Source organism: Dermacentor variabilis, chromosome 1, assembly GCF_050947875.1.
Source record: "Dermacentor variabilis isolate Ectoservices chromosome 1, ASM5094787v1, whole genome shotgun sequence".
Taxonomy (NCBI): Eukaryota; Metazoa; Arthropoda; class Arachnida; order Ixodida; family Ixodidae; genus Dermacentor; species Dermacentor variabilis.
This window is the reverse complement of record NC_134568.1, coordinates 281962461-281984716: the sequence shown is the minus strand read 5'-3', so window position 1 is coordinate 281984716 and position 22256 is coordinate 281962461. Positions and strand designations below refer to the sequence as shown.

Sequence of the window (22256 nt, the reverse complement as noted above, 5' to 3'; positions counted from 1 at the left end):
AATACTTCTTACAAGCACTGCATGCTTGGAAAAAGTATTCAAGCAATTCAAGCAATTCAGCCAAAGCTAGTACTTGCTCCTGCTTGTACTTACATCAGGAAAGCTCACCATCTAGGCATAACTTATGGTTGGGATCCTCATTACTCGAGCAGGAATTGAAAAATGAAGCAAACCCCTACAACTAGCATGCCTCAATTCGAATCATTTTTCACAGCCTTTTATTTGGAGAAATGCCTTGATTACATTGAAAATGAAAATAGAACGTTGAAGTGTAATATTGCAACTAAAATTTCAAAAATGATCTAAAAAGAAAACTATTATTTTTTGACCCACATCTCCTTAAAGGGGCCTTGCAATGCTATTTCACTGCAAATCATTTTGCTTCAAAAGATTCTTTGTATAGTCCTCAGTTCAATGCAAAAGAGGATGACAAAAATTAGCACATACAGCAAAGGTTATTGAATCTCAAGTTCAAAAGAGAAACAGATGAAAAGAAAAGCATCTTCTTTTACATTTCACTCTCAGAGTGACACTACAGGTGGGAGGACTCAAGACGGCCATGCCACCTGTACGCAGCGCAGCAAATCGGCGTTTGGAGACACTGTCCCCCTCTGTGTAGACTGATATGGGCTGAGGCTGTATTTTATCCATGTTTTTTTTTTTTTTTTTTTGCATGCTGTACATTGGAGTGCATGTTGAATCTGCAACTATCAGCAACATCTCGAGTATGTTTCACATCCCCCTGACAAATGCAAGCGCTTGTAGCCCACAAAAATATTCTTGATACATGCGGAATCAAGTGGGACAACACTGAACTCTTTGCGAGATACAGTCAATGCTTCTAGTTGCCTTCTCATGTAACAGTTCAATGTTTCTTGTTTCATTCGCATGTAGAGTTCAATTGCATTGTCATAAATAATCCATCCATACCGTCACTGTAACGAAATCTATGAATTGAGATATCATTGACACCATGATGCACTTCTACTCAAGGAATCGCTTATAATTTTGAACTCACGCTTTCGTTTCTACATACAGTCGCCGACTGATTTTTTGGACTCCAAAAATTCGGACATGCTCGATTATTCGGTCTGCTTCGCGGCACCGCCATTCTCATCATAGACCATAATGTATAACAACTGCCGAAAGTTCGGACACCTTGCAAACTTTCGTCCGATTTTTCGGACACTCCTTGAGCCAACTCGATGGAGAGCACCATGCACCGACTCTGACCGGTGCATGGTTCGACTTGCTGAACGTCATTTTTGTTTTGAACGGTGCCTCCTTGCTGTTCCACGAAGTGGCCCTACTGCAAATCCCCGCTCATCATCATTGTTTCTGCCTGGTTCATGGCTACAGCAGTTCCAGTGTCAGCTTAGTAAGCCATGTCAAGACAATCCAGCAGCTGATTTGTTTGTTCCTTAAAAAATTATGGGGTTTTACGTGCCAAAACCACTTTCTAATTATGAGGCATGCCATAGTGGCGGACTCCGGAAATTTTGACCACCTGGGGTTCCTTAACGTGCACCTAAATCTAAGCACATGGGTGCTTTCGTATTTCGCCCCTATCGAAATGCGGCCACCATGGCCGGGATACGATCCCGTGACCTCGTGCTTGGCAGCCCAACACCACAGCCACTGAGCAACTGCGGCGGGTTGTTTGTTTCTTCGTGCACGACGCTGAGAGGGGCGATGTTTTTCGTTTGTGTGACTGGTTTCGGCGTGACAGCACGGTGATGTTTGCTTTGTGTGCCGTGTTGAGGTTGCGGTGATCCAATGAGGCATACGGAAACATCACGTCAAGTGTCTAATGGCGCCAACTGTGCCCACGCAGACTGCTCTGGGGAGTGCCGGCAAGTGGGTGCCGGGAGGCCTAGGATTTGTCGCCTTCTGATGTGCTCCCTACTGACACCCAAAATGTCCTGCCGAGACCTGTGCAGTGGTTGCATTGCGATTCCGGACACCGTCTCATTTGACAGTTTCACAGGTGCTGACACTGCTATACTGACATGCGCAGAATTCATCGACGACGAGCTAATTCGTCAGGTTTCTGCTGCACCGCCGGACGATGACTCCGAGTTGAAAGATGACGCACCATGTGCTACGCTGTCATCGCATGCAGAGCGTATACAAGCAGTGACTATGCTTTCAGCCACCTATAGTGACCGTACGACCCTCTCCGAGATTCAGGCTTATCTGATTGTGCGTAAACGGAACAGTGTGTAACGGCGCATTCACGATTTCTTCAAGCCTACTGCCAAGCCCGAATAAGTGCATGGAAATAAAGGCTTTCTTTTTTTTTTTCTTGATCTGCTTTTTCAGACACCTGTTTATTCGGACATTTCCGCAGTCTCCGTGGAACCGAATAAATGGTCGGCGACTGTATAATAAGCAGCTGTTGTTGATATTTCAATTTATAGAAAGCACTGAATGCATAAACGAAAACTACGTCCTATAAGGTATGCATCCAAAGTCGCTATTAAATTACATTACATGCCAAAACCACAATGCGGTCATGAGGCATGCCATCGTGAGGAGCTCTGGGTTAAATGTTTGCGTCCCGCCCTCATCGGAATACAGCTCCTGCGGCTGGGATATAACCTTAGTTCTAGTGCTCAGCAGCGTAACACCATAGCCACTGAGCTACCGCGACTCTCGTGAGCGATAACGTACATTGTTCAGCATAGGCAAATCCTGGGGTACCTGCAAGGGAAGAAGTCTGCGTACAGCTGAGTGTACAGCCCCTTTCTCTTATAGCTTCTTGTTTGGCCCCTGTAACACAGCGTTACAGTCTTGTTTTGTGCACCATACAGGCTAAAGGGTTTATGCAGCGCAGTGAACAAAAATCAGGAGAACAAAGAAGAATGCATGGTACAGCACTAGCATGTGTTTGTGCATTGTAGTGAGAAGGTAAATTATTGGACTCCCCTTACAAGTGGCAAAGAATACATTAGTCAAACAGGACATTCCCTCAATGAGCAACTTCATGAACATTAATATGCCTGTCAACAATTACAGGAAGCAGGTAACCTTGCTGAGCATTGCCCAAGAGGTGCTCATGAACCCCACTATTCGGTGAGACTGTGATGCTGGCACGTGGGGCTGACAAGGAGGCAAGAGAGATTAAAAAAGCACTTTCTAATATTGCAAGAAGAGAAAAATGTGTCAGCCTGCCAACCACGCAGCTAACTAAAGCGGAAATTTCTTTTGTGAAGAATGCACCCTGAAAACTCGTAATCTGTCAGACTGGCTTGTATGAGCATCAGTGACCTCATGTGTTGCTCTTTTTTTGTTTTTTTACATTTTTTTTTAATCTGATCCTCACCATTTATGTATATATGTGACCTGACATTAATAAATAAGTTGTAAGTTTGTGCACTGTTCGCTTGTCTGCGTTCTGTCTCCGCCTTTAGTACATAGCACAAGAAGAAATTACGTTCTATGCCTCAAAAGCACTGCGCTTTTTTTTTTTTGGACTACACAAAACTGTATATAAAATTACACAAAATAACATTCGCATCAGTTCAGACCTAGTCATCACTGATTTCTACCTCAAACAAGCAAATTGTTAGCCAAAAGATGCACTTTCAAATCCCAAAATAACATTTTCACAGCTAAAACAGAAAATTCAACCTATAGCACGTCCAGGTGATTTAAAGAACTTTCTGGTTGCAAGCACGAGTTCAGTGTAGCAAGGTTCAGTTGGAAATATTAAGCATCAGTAACAAGTCAACTTTTTCCTCTGTATGTGATACGAAAAAAACAAGCAGAGGTGCAAGCATACCTGCCGATGCCTTGCTTTCATACATTGTTTTCCTCTTCTTCTTTGTAATCTTTGTGCCGCACATTTCTGAAGAGTAAAATAACAGTACAACATCAGATCTGCAATCATTTCCAAGCTACTGACCTCTATATTTTTCCACAACTAAAATGACACAAGTGACATGATAATCTTAACCTTAAAATGTACTGACAGAAAATGTTTGTCTCGCTTTTATTTATTTAATGGATAGCTGTCTGTCAGCATAGTAATTACACTGTAGCGTCTCAATTCCCCGAGTGCAATACTTTATTACATTACCTTTTAATGCAACCAGTTCAATACACGCACCATACAAGCGCAGCATTGGTTCGGGCATCAAAAAAAGAGACCAATCACATTATCGAAACCTCTTGTGGCCGTCTCTTGGTACGACGCCGTTGATGCATACTTGCACAATATGACATGCTTCCCAAAGCTGGGTCCATTCAGCAGTTGATGAGACAAGATGGGAGAGTGGGTTTCCCTGCATGCATTTCCAAGAGAAGCGTACTACTGGAAGGTACAATAGGAAGGTCCAATTTCGAAGCTTCAATGGCACGGTCATTGTATGACCTCCAAACACCCCACCCGGCGGTCTTGTGCACCCTTTAGGTATTTGAGATACCATGTGACCACCACCTCTACTTTCAGTAGTATGAATAGTCTAATTTTTCACGTCGGTAGCTGTATTGTAGTTAGTGCATGTTTTGAATTGGTCACATAAAAGGCGCAGTATTTACTTCAGGCTTCATACCATAATTATGGAGTTGATGACTACCTAAAAAAATGGGGAAAAAACAGGATGCAACATTTTTGTGTCAGTACTCCTTTAAATGGTAAGGTATTGGCCTTGCATAACATGTAGGGGTGTTCAAATATAGAAGTTTTCAAATCAAATCGAATACAAATATTCAAGAAAAACAACCTACAACTATCGAATCGAATACTGAATATTCCCAATCTCTAAAAAAGTTAAATGAAAGTTCTGCGGAGTCTGTTCAGCAACCAAAGACTCACTTACAATTTGATACATGGAATGTCCTTTAACTGGATGTCAGGTCAACTGAGAAGCTCGTAAATGAGAAACAAAGGAAAGTATGTTCATATCTGGATGCATAATCGACAATGGCAGTAATGAAGAAACAGCATGTTCCAGACGCATGTCTTAGAATATAGTGCTCCTTGGAGGAGCTAAGGACAATACCACAGCACTGCGCATTGTATCGAAGAAATACAAATGTGGTGAGGTTGGCCAAATGATTAATTAATTGCTTTCTTTAAAAAGAGACAGCGAATTCGTAGGCTGCCTAACGCGGGATGTGCTTACTCAGCGACTGGTAACTACAGTCGAACCCGGATATATTGCACCCACACATAACGAATTAGTGTGTATAACGAACAGCAGTAAAATCCCCTTGAAAATTTTTGCATAAAGTATTGATTCAATATATCGAATTACCTATATATCGAACTTTTTTGTGATCCCCTTCAGATTCTATATATCCAGGTACAACTATATTGTGCATAAGTGACCTCCTCCGCGTGCTTGTTCAGGAACTGGATTGTCTGCCCAAAAACCATGGCTATGCTGCACCAAAATCATTCAGACGAGTCTCCATTTGCATCAGTTTTTGTCTGTGTAGACTGCAAGAACTGTTTTTTTTTCCTTTAGTATTCAAATGAAAGGAATATTCAACAATTTTTAATAACCAATTCTCGAATCGAATACGACTTAAACAGCAGAGACTATTCGATTTGTATTCAAATTTCATATATTTGTACACTCCTAATAACATGTAGCTAATGCTCCTTCAGCAGTTAACCTGATATGAAGGACAATTTTTCCCCTAGGCAAAAACCAAACCAAGACCATCTGCAATAGTCCCACAGAATAGTTCAAGATGCCTAAAGACAGCATTCAAGGTTTGTGATGACAGAAGAAAGCACCTTTCATGTGCAGCAGAGCATTTATGCATTCAATACAGACTCTACTATGTTTTTGACAAGAAAAAGAGAATGACTACTTGTGCAAGATGAAACTCAAGTTAGTTTTCTTTTTCCATATTTACGTAGACGAAATCCATCTTTTTTCCCCCTCTGCAAAATATCCTTCACATTATATTCATGCTCACATTATAAGTGAGTGTGGATTTTATCTTCAACTCATCAACACAGCTGTATGACGCAAGGTAGGAACTTGCACATACTTGTCTTTGTTGCATAGTCATATTCTGGCCGCACAAAAGCTCGTCTTCGTTCCTCAAGTTCCTGAGATGGAATAAGGCCTGCTGGACCCGAGGCAGAGACCCTCCTGGCCTGTGCAAATAAAGGATGGAAGTTCACTTTGTACTAATGAAGTAATATGCTTTTAAGTAGGACAAAATGTAAAAAATAAAATAGAAGCCAGACAATGGTAACACTTTTATGAAAAAATGTAAAAATTAACCAATTGCTAGTGTAAATGTTACAAAGCAGGCGCTTTTGTCAGAAAGGAACAAAGGAAGCTAAGAAATATTTACAATAGCAATACTAGTTATTTCATAGAAATGAAGATAAACTTGACCCAATAGCAACGAACCACACATGTGCGCTTGACATACATGCAGAGAGACACTGAGACAACTAACATCAATCAGAGTACTACCAACCATTGATGGAAGCAAAACACAGGCTGGCAAAAAATATAAATGCTTCTCGTAAAGAGAGGCTAGGGAGGGGTGCAAGAATCAACTTATTTTACAATGCTGATCTCTACAAACTATTAACAATAAAAAGCATTTATTTGTGCACCTCTCTAGCCTTCCTCAGCTTTTCAGTGAAACTTATGCAAAGCTGACAAAATTAAAAGAATACAAGATAAGATACAAGACAACAGAGATTTTTGGCGTGTCCACTATTCCAGCAAAGGGGGTGGTTTGGGCGGACTGCCGGATGGTCGGGGGCGTAAACGTGAGCGGCTGGAGAGGTGCAGCCACCTAGTGGTGTAGAGGTCAACCAGGCAAACCCAAAGCTAAAATTGCAGTAACCTGCTACATTCTTCTTCACTACTGGTGCAAATTATCGGCAACGACGTAATTGTGAGCACAAGTACGCCACTGTCAAAAATTTACACCAGCAGCTAAGAAGAATATAGTAATAGGCTCGGTGCTTATATGGTTGGGCTTTGCACCACTAGCTGGCGCCACCAATTTGGCTGTTCACGTTATGCCGCCGCTCATTCAGCAAACCACCCACGCTTGCCGGAATACCGGATGCACTAAAATTCTCTATTATACAACATTGCATAGAAGCATACAATGGTACCAAAACTTAAGGTCAGGATTGCAGTTATGGGCAAAATAAGCTAGAGCCATCACTGCACACATGAAGGACAATCACAGCAAACCTATGGGCCTGAGTTCATAAACTTCTCTTACATGAGCCCAATCAGCAACTGGCCCACAATGCTAAGATTGTATCAGTCACACTGATCACTATCATGAGCAGTGTGGTGGGCCCCCAAGCATTGGCTAATGAGCAAACACTCGTAGATAAGACAATTATTGTGAATATGGGCCACAGCTTGAAAACCTAGTCATACAGCATCTTGTCTAGGGCATCACGGCATAGCCAAGGAATGGGTTATCTATATTTAGAAAAATCAGTAAAGATCAATAGTTTTCACTATTCTGCGGGCGTGAGCATTCATTTGTCTGTCAAGGCAGTGAGAATGAGGGGCCTCATTTTTCTTGAGATTATATTCTTTTTCTTATCCTGCTGACTTCATGATCTGCAACTTTAATTTCATGTCTCATGAAATGCTGTTAACACTGCCTGCATTTTTAGACGGCTGATGTCTGCCATTGCCTAAGAGATGCATACAGGCATGCACAATAGCTCTCCGAAATTGTGCTGAACACATGCATCACCGAGCATAAATTGCGGCTACATGCAAGCAGATGACATCTCAGTGGTTAACACCTAGAGACCGTCAGCTACTGAACTCTGCAGTGTGTGTTTTCTTTAATATGATATGGTGAATAGATTACATGGTCTGGATCCCAGTGATTTGCATTGGATTTCCATTACATTTAGTCAGAACAACAGATCCCCCCTGCCCCTTCAAACAATTGCTAATGAACAAAACGAACATTTCACACTTAATAAGAGCATCAGCACATTGCCACTGCCAGACCCAGCTGGTTAGTAGTAGCAGGAGGTTAATGTTGCACTGTTACAAAGACCTCGAACATTGTATCTACTGTAAGAGCAGCAAAACTTTGCTTTAGTCATGGAAAAGCTTTTTTAAGTGACACTGCACCAAGTGAGATTGAGCTATGTCTTCTGAAAATTTTCAACACGGAAACTAAAGCCATGAAAGGGTAGTTTGCTGGTTAATTTCTCACTAGCAAATTCATTTAAACATAGTAGTTTCCCTGAATATAAAAAAAAAAAACATACCTGCCACCAATTCGGGTCCTCCTGATTGAGCACTTGTAGAATGTCACCTTGCTTGAAGGCAAGCCCAATTTCTTTGCATGGCAGGAGGGTATCCTTCGATGGTTCATATGTGTACAGTGCTTTCACAAAACACTAAAAATGAAACCAGAATTCTCGTGTTAAGAAATGTTGCTACATTTCCACACATTTCAATAGCACACTATATGTAATATTTCCTGACATGCACAGCCAGGGCTATTGCCAGGAATCTAGTGCAAAGTGTAAAAAAAAAAAGTCAGTGAAAATAGGCAGCACAGCAAGAAGGGAAAGAGAAAACAAAGAAGGCAGAAGTTCTGACATACATGTCACATGGTTTGGCTCCGATATGGAAGAAAACAGGGTGCGAGGTAGCTCCTCATACCATCAGCTCGCAAAATTTCATTTGCTTCTATCTGCACTATAACTAAATCCTTTTTAAAGATTCTGGTGGTAAAATACTCTCTGGTGTATAACAAAACTTCCGGTGTATAAGCAAAATTTTCAGCAGGGCTTGGTAAGGGCCCCTTTAATGAGTGCAATCTATGCCTCGCTCTGGTGGGGCTGACCATGCAGGCTGTCAGTGGAGTATGTTATAAAAACAGCCAAGTGAAACAACAGATAAGCACCAGTGTTGATTCCCACTGAGCATTGTTGTCAATGCCATCACACAGGAACTGAAGACAGTGTCCAGCACATCGTTTTGTAGTTCAGAAAACATAATTATGTGCACACCAGCACCTATAAGTAAACGTTAGCCACAGAAAATGCAAATCTGCAAAATAACTATAATCAGTGTATATAATGTTTACAACAGATGGCAATAAAAACACTGTTACCACATGGCATAGGGACACTGAAACTGTGCATAGCATATGCGACAGGTGGAATGCTGCCACAACCTTCACATGCAGGTTGTGGCACAAGAATGCCACTGGTAATAATATATATATCTGAATACATTATGATGAGCCAGTGTTGTAGATGTGTGGGTCAAGGTGCTGGTTAAAGCAGTCTGAAGAATGTCACATAAAAATCTAAAGATACTAAGTTGAAGCATTTAGTTTTTGCGTTAATTGATACTACAGTTACATACAAGCTACATAAAATGCATAGGAAGCTTGCTAGTTAATGATGGTATGCATTTAAAAAGTACCCCAAGATGTACAGTTTGCAGATGTTGAAGGCTTACCTGAAAAGTTGGAAGGCTGTCTTGATAAGAGGGAAGTATCTTGAATGCAACACTGCCTTGAGCCTTTTTCAGTTGCAGCTGCAGCTGTTCAGGAGTGTGGACTGGTACACCATTCACTTCCAGGATTGTATCACCAATATGCAGCAGCCCTTAAGAAAAGGATAAAGTTCACAGGGCACAGAAGCACATTCACTCAAGATGTACCAATAAATAGGTATGCTAACATGTCCTTTCAAGTGAAGTGCTCAAGGATGCAGAAATTACATGTTCCATTGCAAACATGCAATGCCAGTCAAAGAAATGTGACCATGACATGTTAATGTTGTTGGTTATGTTGATGAAATCATTCTGCCACACTAAAGAAATAGGTGCACATTTATTCAGCTGGAAAAAAACTGTAGACAAATAGAGGAGAGCGTGTTGTACCATATATATATATATATATATATATATATATATATATATATATATATATATATATATATATATATATATATATATATATATATATATATATATATAAAACCCAGATGCTGCCTGCGATAAGCAGTGGCATCAGGTAGCGGAATCCAAGCATTTAAGGAACACCTAAAAATAAACAAAATTCTCTGAAAAATGAAAGAATGGTCCTGATGTGGATCACTTAACAGACTGAGAATTAATGACCAGCAGACATCACTGTTTCTGTAAAATATTTTCTGAAAAAGATTTGGCTAAATAAATAAAAGCTCTTTATTAAAAATAACAAGCCAGCCCTATAGCAGATGGAAGTTTGTAGCACAAAACACCCAATCAGGCATGTGAGCTTGACAAGTATGCTAATCTATAACAGACTTTCAACAGATATACTGCAATAACTTTGCAAGCAGGCTTCTGCACATAGCTTAAATATTGTCACAAGGTTGATCCTGCACTTGAGCAAGGAACCAAATTGGGGCTCACATGATGGGAGCAAGAAAAGAGAGGTAACAGCAGTGTTCAGGATGTGAGGAGACACCTGCTTGAAGAATGTATTTTATCTATTAGTGAGAAATTGTAATATGAAAAGCTTGCTCTGGCTCTCACCTTGCCTGTCAATGATGCCACCAGCAAGGATGCGGGCAATTATCAAGTTGTCATTCTCCACCCGTACTGTTATGCCCTAAAATCATTGCGAGAAAATACCTTAGTCAAGAACACATTCCGAATATCAAAGAAAGCAAGCCAGAAACTCAGCAGGAGCTCACCAAGGGCTCATCATCATTCTTTCTGATCCCCACCATTCTGATAGTGTCATTCAAGGTTTCAGGTGTCATTGTTGGTGCTTCTTTCTCAAGAGCCAGTGGCTTGGCAGGTTCATAGCTTTTCGTAGCTACAGCATCATGGGAATTGAGCAAAGCCTGTCATAAAAAAAATAGCGAAGCACAGACAGATTAAAAATGAATGGGGGTAGTTAAAAAGTATTTCAGACTATGGAAAAACTAAGTGCTTGCTAAACTATAGTGACTAGAATGGAGTTGACTTCCCCTAATTTGATCTCATGAGGACATAAAAAACAGGTTTGAATTATGCTAGGCTCAGATTAAACAAGGTAGATATGTGCAATGAGAAATATGATTTTTTTACATAAAATAGCTAGTGGCCACGTACAATCAGCACTAGCATCGTAAAGTGAGCACTGTACAGACAATCTCGCATGGTCACAACCATCTTTGTACACAAACAGCTGTTCTGCCATTCCAAGCCCAGTTCAGTACCTCCATATTATGCAGAGACTGTCAACAGCTTGAAACAATTCGAACGTACAAGCTCTTGCCGGTGAAAGAAGCCTACTTATAGATTCAGTGGCAATTGCACAGGTTCCAGACATGATCACGGTTCCCATTTTGCCCCATTTCCTCCTTAGTATTGTTCTTGAAAGTTTTCACATAATCTGATCATACTGCCTTCTTTATTTTTTTTTTCCAGCTCTGTGCACAGAGAAGTTGGTGCAGGCCCGACAATTTGAATTGAAAGACCTTTAGTGTTGACAGCACTAACTTATCAATTGGCAATCTTGTCTGTAGTCAGTGACAAATCTTGAAAGAGGGAGGGGGGGGCAGGGGGGGCTTCACCACAAAAAGTGCAATGCTTCTGCCATCTATTCCTTCATGCTTTAAGAAACAGTTCATTTACAGATGACCCGGCCACAAGAGAAGGTGCCCTGTGTTTCAGCAAGAATGAGCACTGTGGTCACACACCCACATGCACGAACAGCCAAAGCTGACGAAGACAGCTAACAGCAAAAATAGGTCATTTGAAGAAGAGATAAGTAGGGTGATTTCACTGATCCCATGTACAAGGTACCTCCTCACCGTTTGTGTGTGGGTGTGAGCCACTGCCAAGATGTACTAGGAAAGGCTGAATGAACCAAGAGGTTAAGGACAAGGCTGAGCAATACAATATGAGCATTGACTGTTTCAGTGCTAGGACAATCAGCACTTGGGCTGTATCACCCAGCTTTGTTCTAGTCATCACTATGCTGTAAGTTTTACCATGCACTTTAACTGTGAACTTGACACTAGAGCACAAAATAAAGATCACCCTTAGACCTTAGTAAACTTCCTCCTGCATCAATTGGCTCAGCAGGCCTGTTGACACTTATACAGCAAAAATTAGCAGAACTGCCAACATGTGGTGCCAGTACTAACAAAGGCGTTCCCCACATAAGTGAAGACCATACAAGACGATGGCAACTTAGAGTATGGTTGACTGAGTTTAAAAAAAGCCCAGCTATCAGCTTGTGCTAGCACCAGAAGTGAAAAGTTTGAAATACCAATAAAGCAATAATTTGTTATAAAATGCAAAAGGTCATACTGAGAAGTGAGGACCACTAAGGATGTTGGCAAGTTCTTGGGCATCACGATTGTTGACCCGTCGGCAAGTCTGGCAGACATCCCGCAGAAGTTCTACATTGTTTGTAGAGACAGGCTTGAAAGTTGTAGTTTTCTCTTCAAGATGATCCTGAACCTATTAGCCAAAAATAGAAAAGTGAAATCATTGGTATCCTATGTCAAGTAGAGCAAAAACATTAATGATATTATTTAAGCACTTGTAACTTTTTGGATTCGAACATCACTCCAGATAAATACCCCCATTCTGGCCCTTTCACTTAAAATGCTGCTAGTCAATCAGCCTTGTAAGTGAATATTACACTAGAGGTTGCAAGTAAGTACAAAGCTTTTTTTTATTATTACTATTGCTTAACCCATTTGATACTACTGAGGGCGAGCCAGCCTAGTAATTCAAGTATGTACCGCTCCTACCTATGCTGGGCTCATCCATACTAAAACCTGCTAACACAAGTTCGTCTTCACATCACACATAAGTTAATTCGGGCATAAGTTATATGGGCGTTCATCAAAGTGATAGTACTGCTCTATTTTAGTGCAAAGAACACATCTTTTCAGCTAGCCTTAGAGATTTGAAGCTCTGCAGTAAATTTTGCATTATTACTGTGGCTGAACAAACTTTCAGGTTGTTGGTTTTCTTTCGATATTATTTATTTAGAGCCTCGTTCTGAAATAAATATGTTCAATGGTATTTTCTGGCTCTTTCTTTGTGTATACATTTCTTCGATCCAATAAAAACAATTGGTATATCTGGATCATTTTTGTACAGTGCGCTCAGTAGCGAAAGGGTTAATACTAGATATGTGTCTGCAGTCAGCATTGCTCATTTTAGTCAAACAAATCAGTGCTTCAACATATGGCAAGCATTGTATTGTAAAATTGTACCTCACCATAGCACCTGTGTTTGGGGCAGATTTTGATGATACAGCTGAAGCTATGAGCAATAATTAATAATAACTGTGTAAGTAATTGATAAAGTATATTGAAATGATTTGGACATGCTAATGAAGACAGTATGATGGGGCTGACGAAAATGTGCCATCTGCTCATTCTTGAAAATTTTCATATGATTAATTACTCCAACAGTCTACATTTAAGTGTAAAGCAACAGCAAGCTTTGTAGCTACAAAGGGAAACTGCTATCTACAAGGTGAAACAGAAGGCTGTTATAGCCTCTTTGCTTTACATATTATTTACTAGCGCATTGCACGCAGACTGAAAACATGCAGAAGTAGCTATATAATAAGTGTTTATACAATAGAGCTTTGTATTATGATATCATTTAAACAATGAACATGAAGAAGAACCATGCACACCTGCACTAAGCAGTTCATAACAGGTGATTCCATGAGACCCTTAAGAAAGATGAGGTCAGTGTCCCGAGCACCCACACGCCCATTGAGGTCCTCAATGTTCTCTCTGACATGCTGAAATGCAGCTGAAAAAGAAAAAAAGATTGTCTTTGCAAACACAAACAGAAATATTCCCAAAACTCCAGGAAAGGTTAGCACCAACTGTTAAAGCATGCTGCAAAATAAGTTTCATTCTACAAGCAAGAATTCTTCTGGTATTTCATATTTTGATGCTAGAGTCTATGAATGACATTTGAAACTAGAGTAAGATTTCCTAAATAGGTCTACTGACAAGGCAGTATTGACTTGCCATCCTTTCGAATTAAAAGAAGGTCCAAGGCCTACAACCACAGAAAAAATATTGGCACGATTCAGAGTACCCTTAATAGTTCGCTGTAATATTTTACTACGAACCAACTTCGGACCTGGTACCCAGGAGGCGGAAACTTTGCTCAGGGCGCGGATACGTTATATGGCGTCCCCTATGCAATGGGAGGTCACGTGGGAGCAAACACCTTGACTGCATGATCGTGACGTTTTAGCTGCTACGGTAATGCTGCACGGCCCAACACTTAAGGGCACTAAAGAGGAATAATAAACTCTGATTTTACCATGAGAGGAAGCCTGGGAAGGAAGAAAAGAGTCGAAAGCAAAAGAGACCACGAAGTTACCGCACTTAGCTCGCCATGACGCAATGTATTTTGACAGCGTCTACTCGCGTCTGGTCGGTAAAGACGGACTTTTTGAAGGAAGCAACAATGCCACCCGAGCAAGTTTCGAGAACTTTTTCTACGCCAACACGACCCAGGTACGAGGAAGTATTTCGAAATCTGTGATGTCATACTAAGCGTATCGGGGCAGAGGTTTAGGCGCGAAATTCAAGAAATAGAAGTATGGTCTATACATTCTCTCCAGTAATAACAAACTTTTCCCCCAATCAAAACAAAAATATTTTAGCAGTCTAAAATGATTTAGGGTTGCTCCTTAGTGTTCATTTAATTATTTACTTCACTCTGGGCGCGGCCACGCTAGCGCGACTGCTCAGGAACTTGTTAAACAACGACCTTTCCGTTTGTGGTAGCTGATAGCGCCTCGTGATTCTCTACACGCAAAGCTTGCGCGTTCGCTAAAGTATTACCACAGCCATTACTAGGCATTCACTTAGAGCCCGTGGTTATCTCGCGAAAGTGCTGACGCTATCACTGACACATGAGAGAAGAACAACGGCTGATTGTTGGTGCGTCAAACGGCGCAAACAGTGCATCTATGAAATTGATCAGCTTGTTAACTTAGTAATGTGCAAAGTTAGGGCAAGAAAAAAAGAGCCGGTTGACTCAGCAGCCGCGCTATTAGCCCTGAGAACGAACTACAGGGGCGCTGCGAGCGCCGCTCGCGTGACGTCAGGGCACGGACTCTCGCCTGTCGTCTGCTGCAGTCCGGGAGTTGTCCGGGCGCCTTGTACAGTGTTTTCGTTTGTTCGCTCTCGTTCCCTCTGTTTGGATGCTTATGGCGGTCATCTAACGTATATTTTTGCGACGTCTTCGTTCGCGAAAATTTATTCAAAGAGCTTATTTCTTAGACGACAATACAGTTCTCAAAGGCAACGCTACAGTGCCAGCCGAAAGAGCGCACACCAGCCCATTGCGGGTTTTTCGTGCGCGGATCGACAACCGCAAAAGCATAGCACATAAGAATCCAGTTATGATACCATACCTGCCGCGGTGCAACAAGTATGTCACAAACGCAGGCTATATATGACTTTTACAATAGTTACCTTGACTTTAATCCGCTAGAACAGGTTTGCTCACGACGAGTAGTTCACGGTATAATACTGAATTTTTGCATTTTTTCACAGAAACGCTCGGCAGTAACACGAGGACTTAACACTGCAGTTTAGATTCTACCAGAACCACTTGCTTCTTTAACTGCTTCTCAAAATTAAGCGATTCCTCACGTGTTTATTTTAGGTGGCGGTAATTTGAAGTAAAGTTAATTGAGGCTTACAGCTGTTTGCAAAACACGAAAAGGAATGTACCAATATATATTCCGTTTTCCGTGCTACGCGTTTAACTCACTTGAACAATTTACGGGTGTTTGTTTCTTGAAGAATATGCATGACGAATCTGTTTGGCGAACTGACACAGGCTGATCGGCCCAAACTTTTTAGTGAAATATGCCTTTTAGACCGTATGGCTGCAGCCAGAAAGAAGCCGAAGCGTCATTCATTAATAGTATGGGACATATTGAATATATCATAATTCCCCGGTGGAGGGCCAAAAATGAAGTGAAATATGTAAGGCTTGTGGTGTCTTCCTAATAAAGGTTCGCGAGGTTCTCTTTTACGTACTGGCGAAGCGAATAGTTCTCCCTTTGTATAATTAAACGACGCTGGATCGAGACATGGTGAGGCAGAAGGTGCTTGAATTTTCATTTTCTAGGCACCCTAAGCTGCGCTGTAGTTTACTTTAGGCATTGCAATTGGCGCTGTAAAAAGCTGCTTCATGGTTTCAATTCGAAGTTGTAGTGAACTGATGGGTTTCGCGAACAATGCGTGCCTCGCCATACCGACAGTCGGTTGCTACCGTTGCGTGAGGAGTGTGCCATCGATGAAGGCTACTGAGGGCCACCACGAAACATTCCATCGCTTGCAATTGATTGGCTCTCGATTTTAACCACGAAACTTTTCTTTCAGGTAATTGCTACTATGGTATTTGTGAATTGACGATGTAAATACTCTTCATGACGTGCCGTCGTGTTAGCAGCCATGAGAATTTCGTTTTATGGGGACCCGTTTCAGAGAGCGGTGAAAGTAGCAGCAAGCTTTTCATACGAAATGCAGCCTAACCCTTTCTTTTACGCATTAATAAAGTGGCCATATTTGACTAGAACAACTCACCAGAATAATAAGAATCATGATGACAGCTTCGCTTGGCAGGGTCTTTCTAACACGGATAACATGTTGACACCAGATACCAAGATTTTTCTTTCGTGAAAAATGCAATGTCTCTCATAGCTAAGTACTAAGGGAATGTTAAGTGTTCGTCCTGCAGTGGACACAATAGATGATGATGATGATGATGATGAAGTGTTTAGCAAAGCATCATACACAACTTCGCGTGTTGAATTTGCAGACATTCTTTTTACGCAAAGTTTATGGACAGACACGGCGCATATATGCATTGCAAAACCAGTAGACACCTTCAACGCTACGTAGCTTGCGATATCCAAGCCGCAAATTTTCTTGAAGGAGGAACTGTGGTTCAGGCATGGCAGCAGAAAGAAGCCGACATATCCTTCAATAAGTACGGCTCGAGGTACCCATACCCCAAGCATACTAGAAGCGAACGAGCGCGCGCGGCAGCCGAGCGAACCGAAGCGAGCGGCGTTCTGGCCGTGACGTCACGCGAGAGGGCGCCACTCGAAGTTCTCGCCGCTAATAGGCTCAACTTCCGCTGAACAAGACTGACATAGACTGAGACATCTGTCAAGTGCTGCAGAATGCACATAGTACATTTAAGCTTAGGCAACTTGCCGTTATTAAATTCTGAACATTTCTATTACAAATAAATATGCTGGCAGAGACGCTGTCAATGCTGTTTTCGTTCAGCGGTCGATACGGACCACCCGGGGCACCAATGGAACGACTGCGTTCACTGGCGTCATCGGCACGAAAGAACGTCGCAAAGCAACAAGCTTTGGCCGTGGATCGAGTCGACATCTTGCTCGGCCCAGTATGACAGCATGGGCTTTCACAGACATTTGCCATTTGCCGTCGAATTCGGCCGACTGCTGGCGTCGGTTTCGTGTGGTACGTGTTGTTGCGACCTAGCCGGGAGCGTGTCCCAACTCGGTAGCGAAGAATTTTGCGACAACGGACGCCGGTGGCAACGCCTAGTAGTGCTAAATATGCAGCGCTTGCTTCCTTGACGTTTCCTTATTGTTGTTATTTGCAGTTCCTGTGACACTGAGAGAATGCGGGACCCGAGAACTTCGAAGTCTGTACCCATACTACTGTGGCTGCCACACAAGATCACAGACAGCGTGCGCGTAGCACTCCCGTTATTTTTTAACGTGACGTCATCATAACTAGCCTTACTGCTACCTAACGTCAACAAATTGTGCTCTGTGCCATGATGCCAATACTGTCAGCTGGGTCTGGCATTCGAAGACCTGAATTTAATATCAAATTTCACCCAACTTCCATACTTACTGATCGTGATATTTTTTTGCGTCTGCAAAACGACTGGTAGAGTTTCTACAACATCGCGAAATATGTGTCAGTAATGCTTCAAGGGCAAAGACAAACACTTTAGAAATTGACACAACATTATTTCTACTGTTTGGTCCAGCAATTATGCACTGATATTTCGATGCATACACGATCTAGCATATACATGTAGCTGAGTAAGTGTCCATGAGCAAGATATCCAAGGTTATCAAGCAGGACTTACCCACTCTTCTTCAAGAATTCTCTAAAATAGCTACTGTTTTCAGCTCCCATTTTATTTGGACCTAATGAAAGGTACCCGAAGTGCACTAATTGCACGCCATGGAGCTCCAGTGTTTGCCATCCAGTGTTACCACAACACACGAACAAAGCTATATAAAGAACATGATAACAGCAGCCTTTCTTTTTCCTTCGAAATTTCGAAACAAAAGAAAGCTACAGTCACCAGACTCCCTTTATACCCAGAATCAAATGCAATATTTTCCAACATGCAACATAATGACAACTGCAAACACTGAGTCATTTATTTTTTCTCTCCTAGCAATACAAAGGTCTCGTCCACAAAACAAAAGAATTGCAGGCAGCTTCCAGCTGCAACAATGAACCTTGGATCACGTTGTTATATCAAAGACAATAAGAGTTCAGCCATGCATATCTTGCCTTAAATGAAGAAGGAATGTGTTCACCAAGGTAACACTGGCATTCCATATGCTTTGTAAGGAGAAAAAAAAAACTACAGTTCACAGCAAAGCTTACATACAAGATTGCAGAACGCATGTTGATTGAGTGGCCACTAACACATAACCTCGGCACGAGCAACATGTAAACAATTTTCTACATGTTGCTAGTGGGTGATCAACCAAATTAGAAGTCTGAAGATAAGAAACGAAGTGCTGTAGAGACTAAATCCTGCCTAACCGACCAACAAGACCGCTAATTCGGTGCAGAGAGCCATCTTCACGCAGTTTGTCACGTTCTTCTTCTATTATTATTATTATTATTATTATTATTATTATTATTATTATTATTATTATTATTATATAATCTTATAAGGTAAAATACTGAAGGAATCCCAGTCAGCTCTTGTTAGATAAAATACACCAAAGAAATCACATATTTGAAGTAAGAGAATGCGAAAGGAAGCCAAATCACAAGAAGTTGGCATTCAATACTAACACTGTAAGCAAGCAGAAAAACAAGGAGATATTCTGAAGATCACGAAAAGAAAATTGATATTTGAAACGTACAATAAAACGGGCGAGACTAAGTTTACAAAGATATTTTTCATGCCTTATCACAGGTGAAGAGAAAGGGAGGGCGGCGGGGGGGGTTCATGAACTGGCCTGTCCCACCACCTCAGAATATCGGCTACATTACAAATTAATACACAAGACACCTTTAGCATGCCCGCCAAGCTGCTTGAAGTCAAAACACGGAGAAGCGACTTAACGTTCCGCATACACGAGGTCTCCGAATTCACCTCTCATCGTTCATGTGCATTTGATCGGTTTGAAAAAGCCCCGTTTGCAGCTACAACGGTTCCGACCGAGGATTGCCTGGATTCGATATAGGTAGGAAAATACGAACAATTATCTCACATCACACGTTCCAACCATGACGCGGCAATAACTGACGTGAGTTGACTGCCACAGCGCTAATCATCGCAAGCGACTGCGATATTGCAACGGCATACTTTCTAGCGTCGCTGAAGGGAAGTGCGCGTCTGTCGCGTTGATTTTGGGGTCACCACCTCATTTCACAGCCGCTGTCGTTCTGCCAGCGCCCTTATGATACGGCACAGATGCCAGTTCCTTCGCTGAATTCTACCCGACTTGTTTCAGGCGAAGCGATTCACGCCCGAGTCCACGCGCGAGCCCACCTGTTGGAGCACGCGCCCCTACCTGCGGACACTAACGGCGCCGCGTTCAGCAACAATAACACGCTGCTTGACCCGCCATAAATGTTTTTTTTTTTCCTTTCCTCCTCATCATAGCATTCGCTGAAAACAAAAACATCAACCCTCACCAAGAACTGAAACAATTTCCTCAACTGAAATACCACTGGCAATGAAATTCCGAAAGAAGCCTGCCGCGTCACATAGCAAAGCCCCGCCCCGGGGTACAACTTGATCCCGTCTGCGTACGTTTGCCAGTGGCAGCGGCACACTGGACGCGCGGATCGGACCAGAGGACTCACCCATTTTGAGGCTGCTAGATCAGGCTGCGCCAGGAAACGATCAGCCGAAGATATCGTGAGTCGGACGTCAAAAACAATTGCACAGACTACAGGTACAAAAACTGAACCGTGCAGCTCGCGTAAAACGCGCGCCGCGAGCCAACGCCAGAGATGCGTACCCCGTCGCGTTTCCGTCCGACGCGCAGCAACGTCACGTCCGGTATGTCGAACACGGCAGAAGCGGAGTCGCAAAACCTGTCTTGGGCGCGCTCAGGTGAAGCATCTCTGGGGTAAGCCAACAAAGTGCGCTGGCCGAATGGAGTCCGGCAAATGCTCTTTTGCGGTTTGTTTGCGGCGCGCGCCTCACTCGACGGGGAAGACGGAACAAAGACGACACGCTCCTTTTTTTACGGCGAGACGTGGAAGACCGGAAAAGAAAAAAATATGGGGGGTGAAAGGAAGGTGGAGGGAAGTGAATAATGGAATGTATGAAAACGAAAGTGCTCTACAGCTATTATATCGCAGGAGCACCTGTACGGGGGGAACGATTGGGGTCTTTCGGGCAACTAAGACCGTTTTATGCTGCTCCGTAGGTTCGTCGCCCCCCGTGCTACGCTGTCGCGCGTCGCTCCTGTTTTCTCGCTCAGCATATTTTCGTAGTTTATCGGTGTCATATGACTGTCGCATCACTGTCGTTTCGGAATTGAATGAACACTGCATAAATACGTATTACAGAAGGTTCACACATTAACAAACAATTCACTGCCACTGCTTCGAGCGCGAATTGCGCTTCGCAAGTATCGACGAACATGAGCGCAGGTTGTCGCAGCAGTTCAGCACGTGACAGATGAATGTCCGGACGGCAGCGCAACCATCTCATCGCTATCAGCTACGATCGCATCGAAATGAATTAGGGTGAATAAATTTACCGGGGCGTGCAGGAAGCCGCGTGCTTCAGTAAGCCCATATCGGAGGGTTGTGCATGAGCACATACGCGCGCGCGCGTATAGCCATTTATATATGAATAGAAATTAGCTACGTAGGAGCCATTCATAATTTTAGGCAAATTAATTTATTCCTATAGCGTAAGGTTCAGCAACGTTCTGCTCTTCGTCGCGTAACTACTAGCGTCGTCTACTAATTCGTTGGAGTTCACTGTTTTCAATAAAAACTTAAAAGGGAAGAAAGTTAAGCAAAAATTGTGCTCTGAATTGGTCGCTTAAATTTATAGGTGTGTGACAGTGGCGTATATAGCCATGGAATGGAACACCGAGCAATTTTTGCGATCGAGTGCGAATCGAATTGTGGCGGAATCGAATCGGATCTAATAGCTTTCGAATAATGAACTGCCTTTTTCACTATTATTATAAAACAGTATTCACATCCTGGGTAGTATTCACAAGTTTAGCAAGGTTCAACAGTGCGAGGCACCGTTTTTTCTTTTTTAAATCGCTAATGGAGCATTAAAAATAAGAAGTTTGTTCGCCTACTCAGAACTTTGGAATATACATGGCTGTTCACTATCTGAAGAAACGGAAGCTTTGTGGGCCAGTTAGCATTTGTGTATACCGTCGATTCTGAACCGGAAATGCGCGTCGTCTGCAATGACAGGGCGACAAAAACAGACTTTTATTTTTCTCTCTATTTCTAATTATTGCAGTTGAGAAGAACTAGCCGGAATAGGACATCCGCGTCAAGAGCGGAGAAAGGTTGACTTAATTCTCGCCAACTCCATATTTCCAGAGGAAACCGTTCGATTACCGCGCATTGTAACCACAAGCCATCTTTATGAAGCGAAGGGGTGACGAGAGGGTGACTTTAATGAGAACTGTAGAGTGTTTAGTCTAGCCATACGCCCACCATACTGTTCGTGATTATAAGAATAAAAGAGAGGGAAAAAATAATGTTCTACAAAGAAAATACGGAAAAAGGCACTTCCTACACACACGAGTACGGGAGCTCGAGAAACATTACGTAACTGCTTTAGCGGGAGGCTGTAGCGCGGTCCCTCCCTATACATTTACTTAAGAAATTTCTTCAAGAATAAATTCCTTTTAGAAGCCTGGCGTTTCTTCCGCACCTCCAACAAAATTACGCCAGTTTTTGTTTCGGAATAGGCGATAGCACAGCGATAACGATGCCCTATCGCTTCCGTGGTTCTGACGGCACCGCGGAAATACGC

The 22256-nt window shown here is 42.4% G+C and overlaps 1 protein-coding gene across 5 annotated transcripts in view; it reads right to left on the bottom strand.

Moving 5' to 3' along the window:
* Positions 1-22256, bottom strand: part of vari (MAGUK p55 subfamily member vari) — a 94353-nt gene that overhangs the window by 18674 nt on the left and 53423 nt on the right. For 2 of the 5 annotated variants that reach the window (XM_075676788.1, XM_075676820.1), the window contains exons 1-9: positions 14086-14212; positions 13636-13757; positions 12285-12437; positions 10676-10828; positions 10515-10590; positions 9450-9598; positions 8243-8374; positions 6010-6118; positions 3785-3850 (exon numbers count right to left, since the gene is read on the bottom strand). In XM_075676788.1, the coding sequence (XP_075532903.1) occupies positions 3785-3850; positions 6010-6118; positions 8243-8374; positions 9450-9598; positions 10515-10590; positions 10676-10828; positions 12285-12437; positions 13636-13757; positions 14086-14197 (1072 nt within the window). In that variant the 5' untranslated portion in view covers positions 14198-14212. Of the gene's footprint in view, positions 1-3784; positions 3851-6009; positions 6119-8242; positions 8375-9449; positions 9599-10514; positions 10591-10675; positions 10829-12284; positions 12438-13635; positions 13758-14085; positions 14213-20095; positions 20269-22256 lie in introns of those variants that run through there. The other 3 variants (XM_075676805.1, XM_075676797.1, XM_075676811.1) reach the window with 2 other exon arrangements.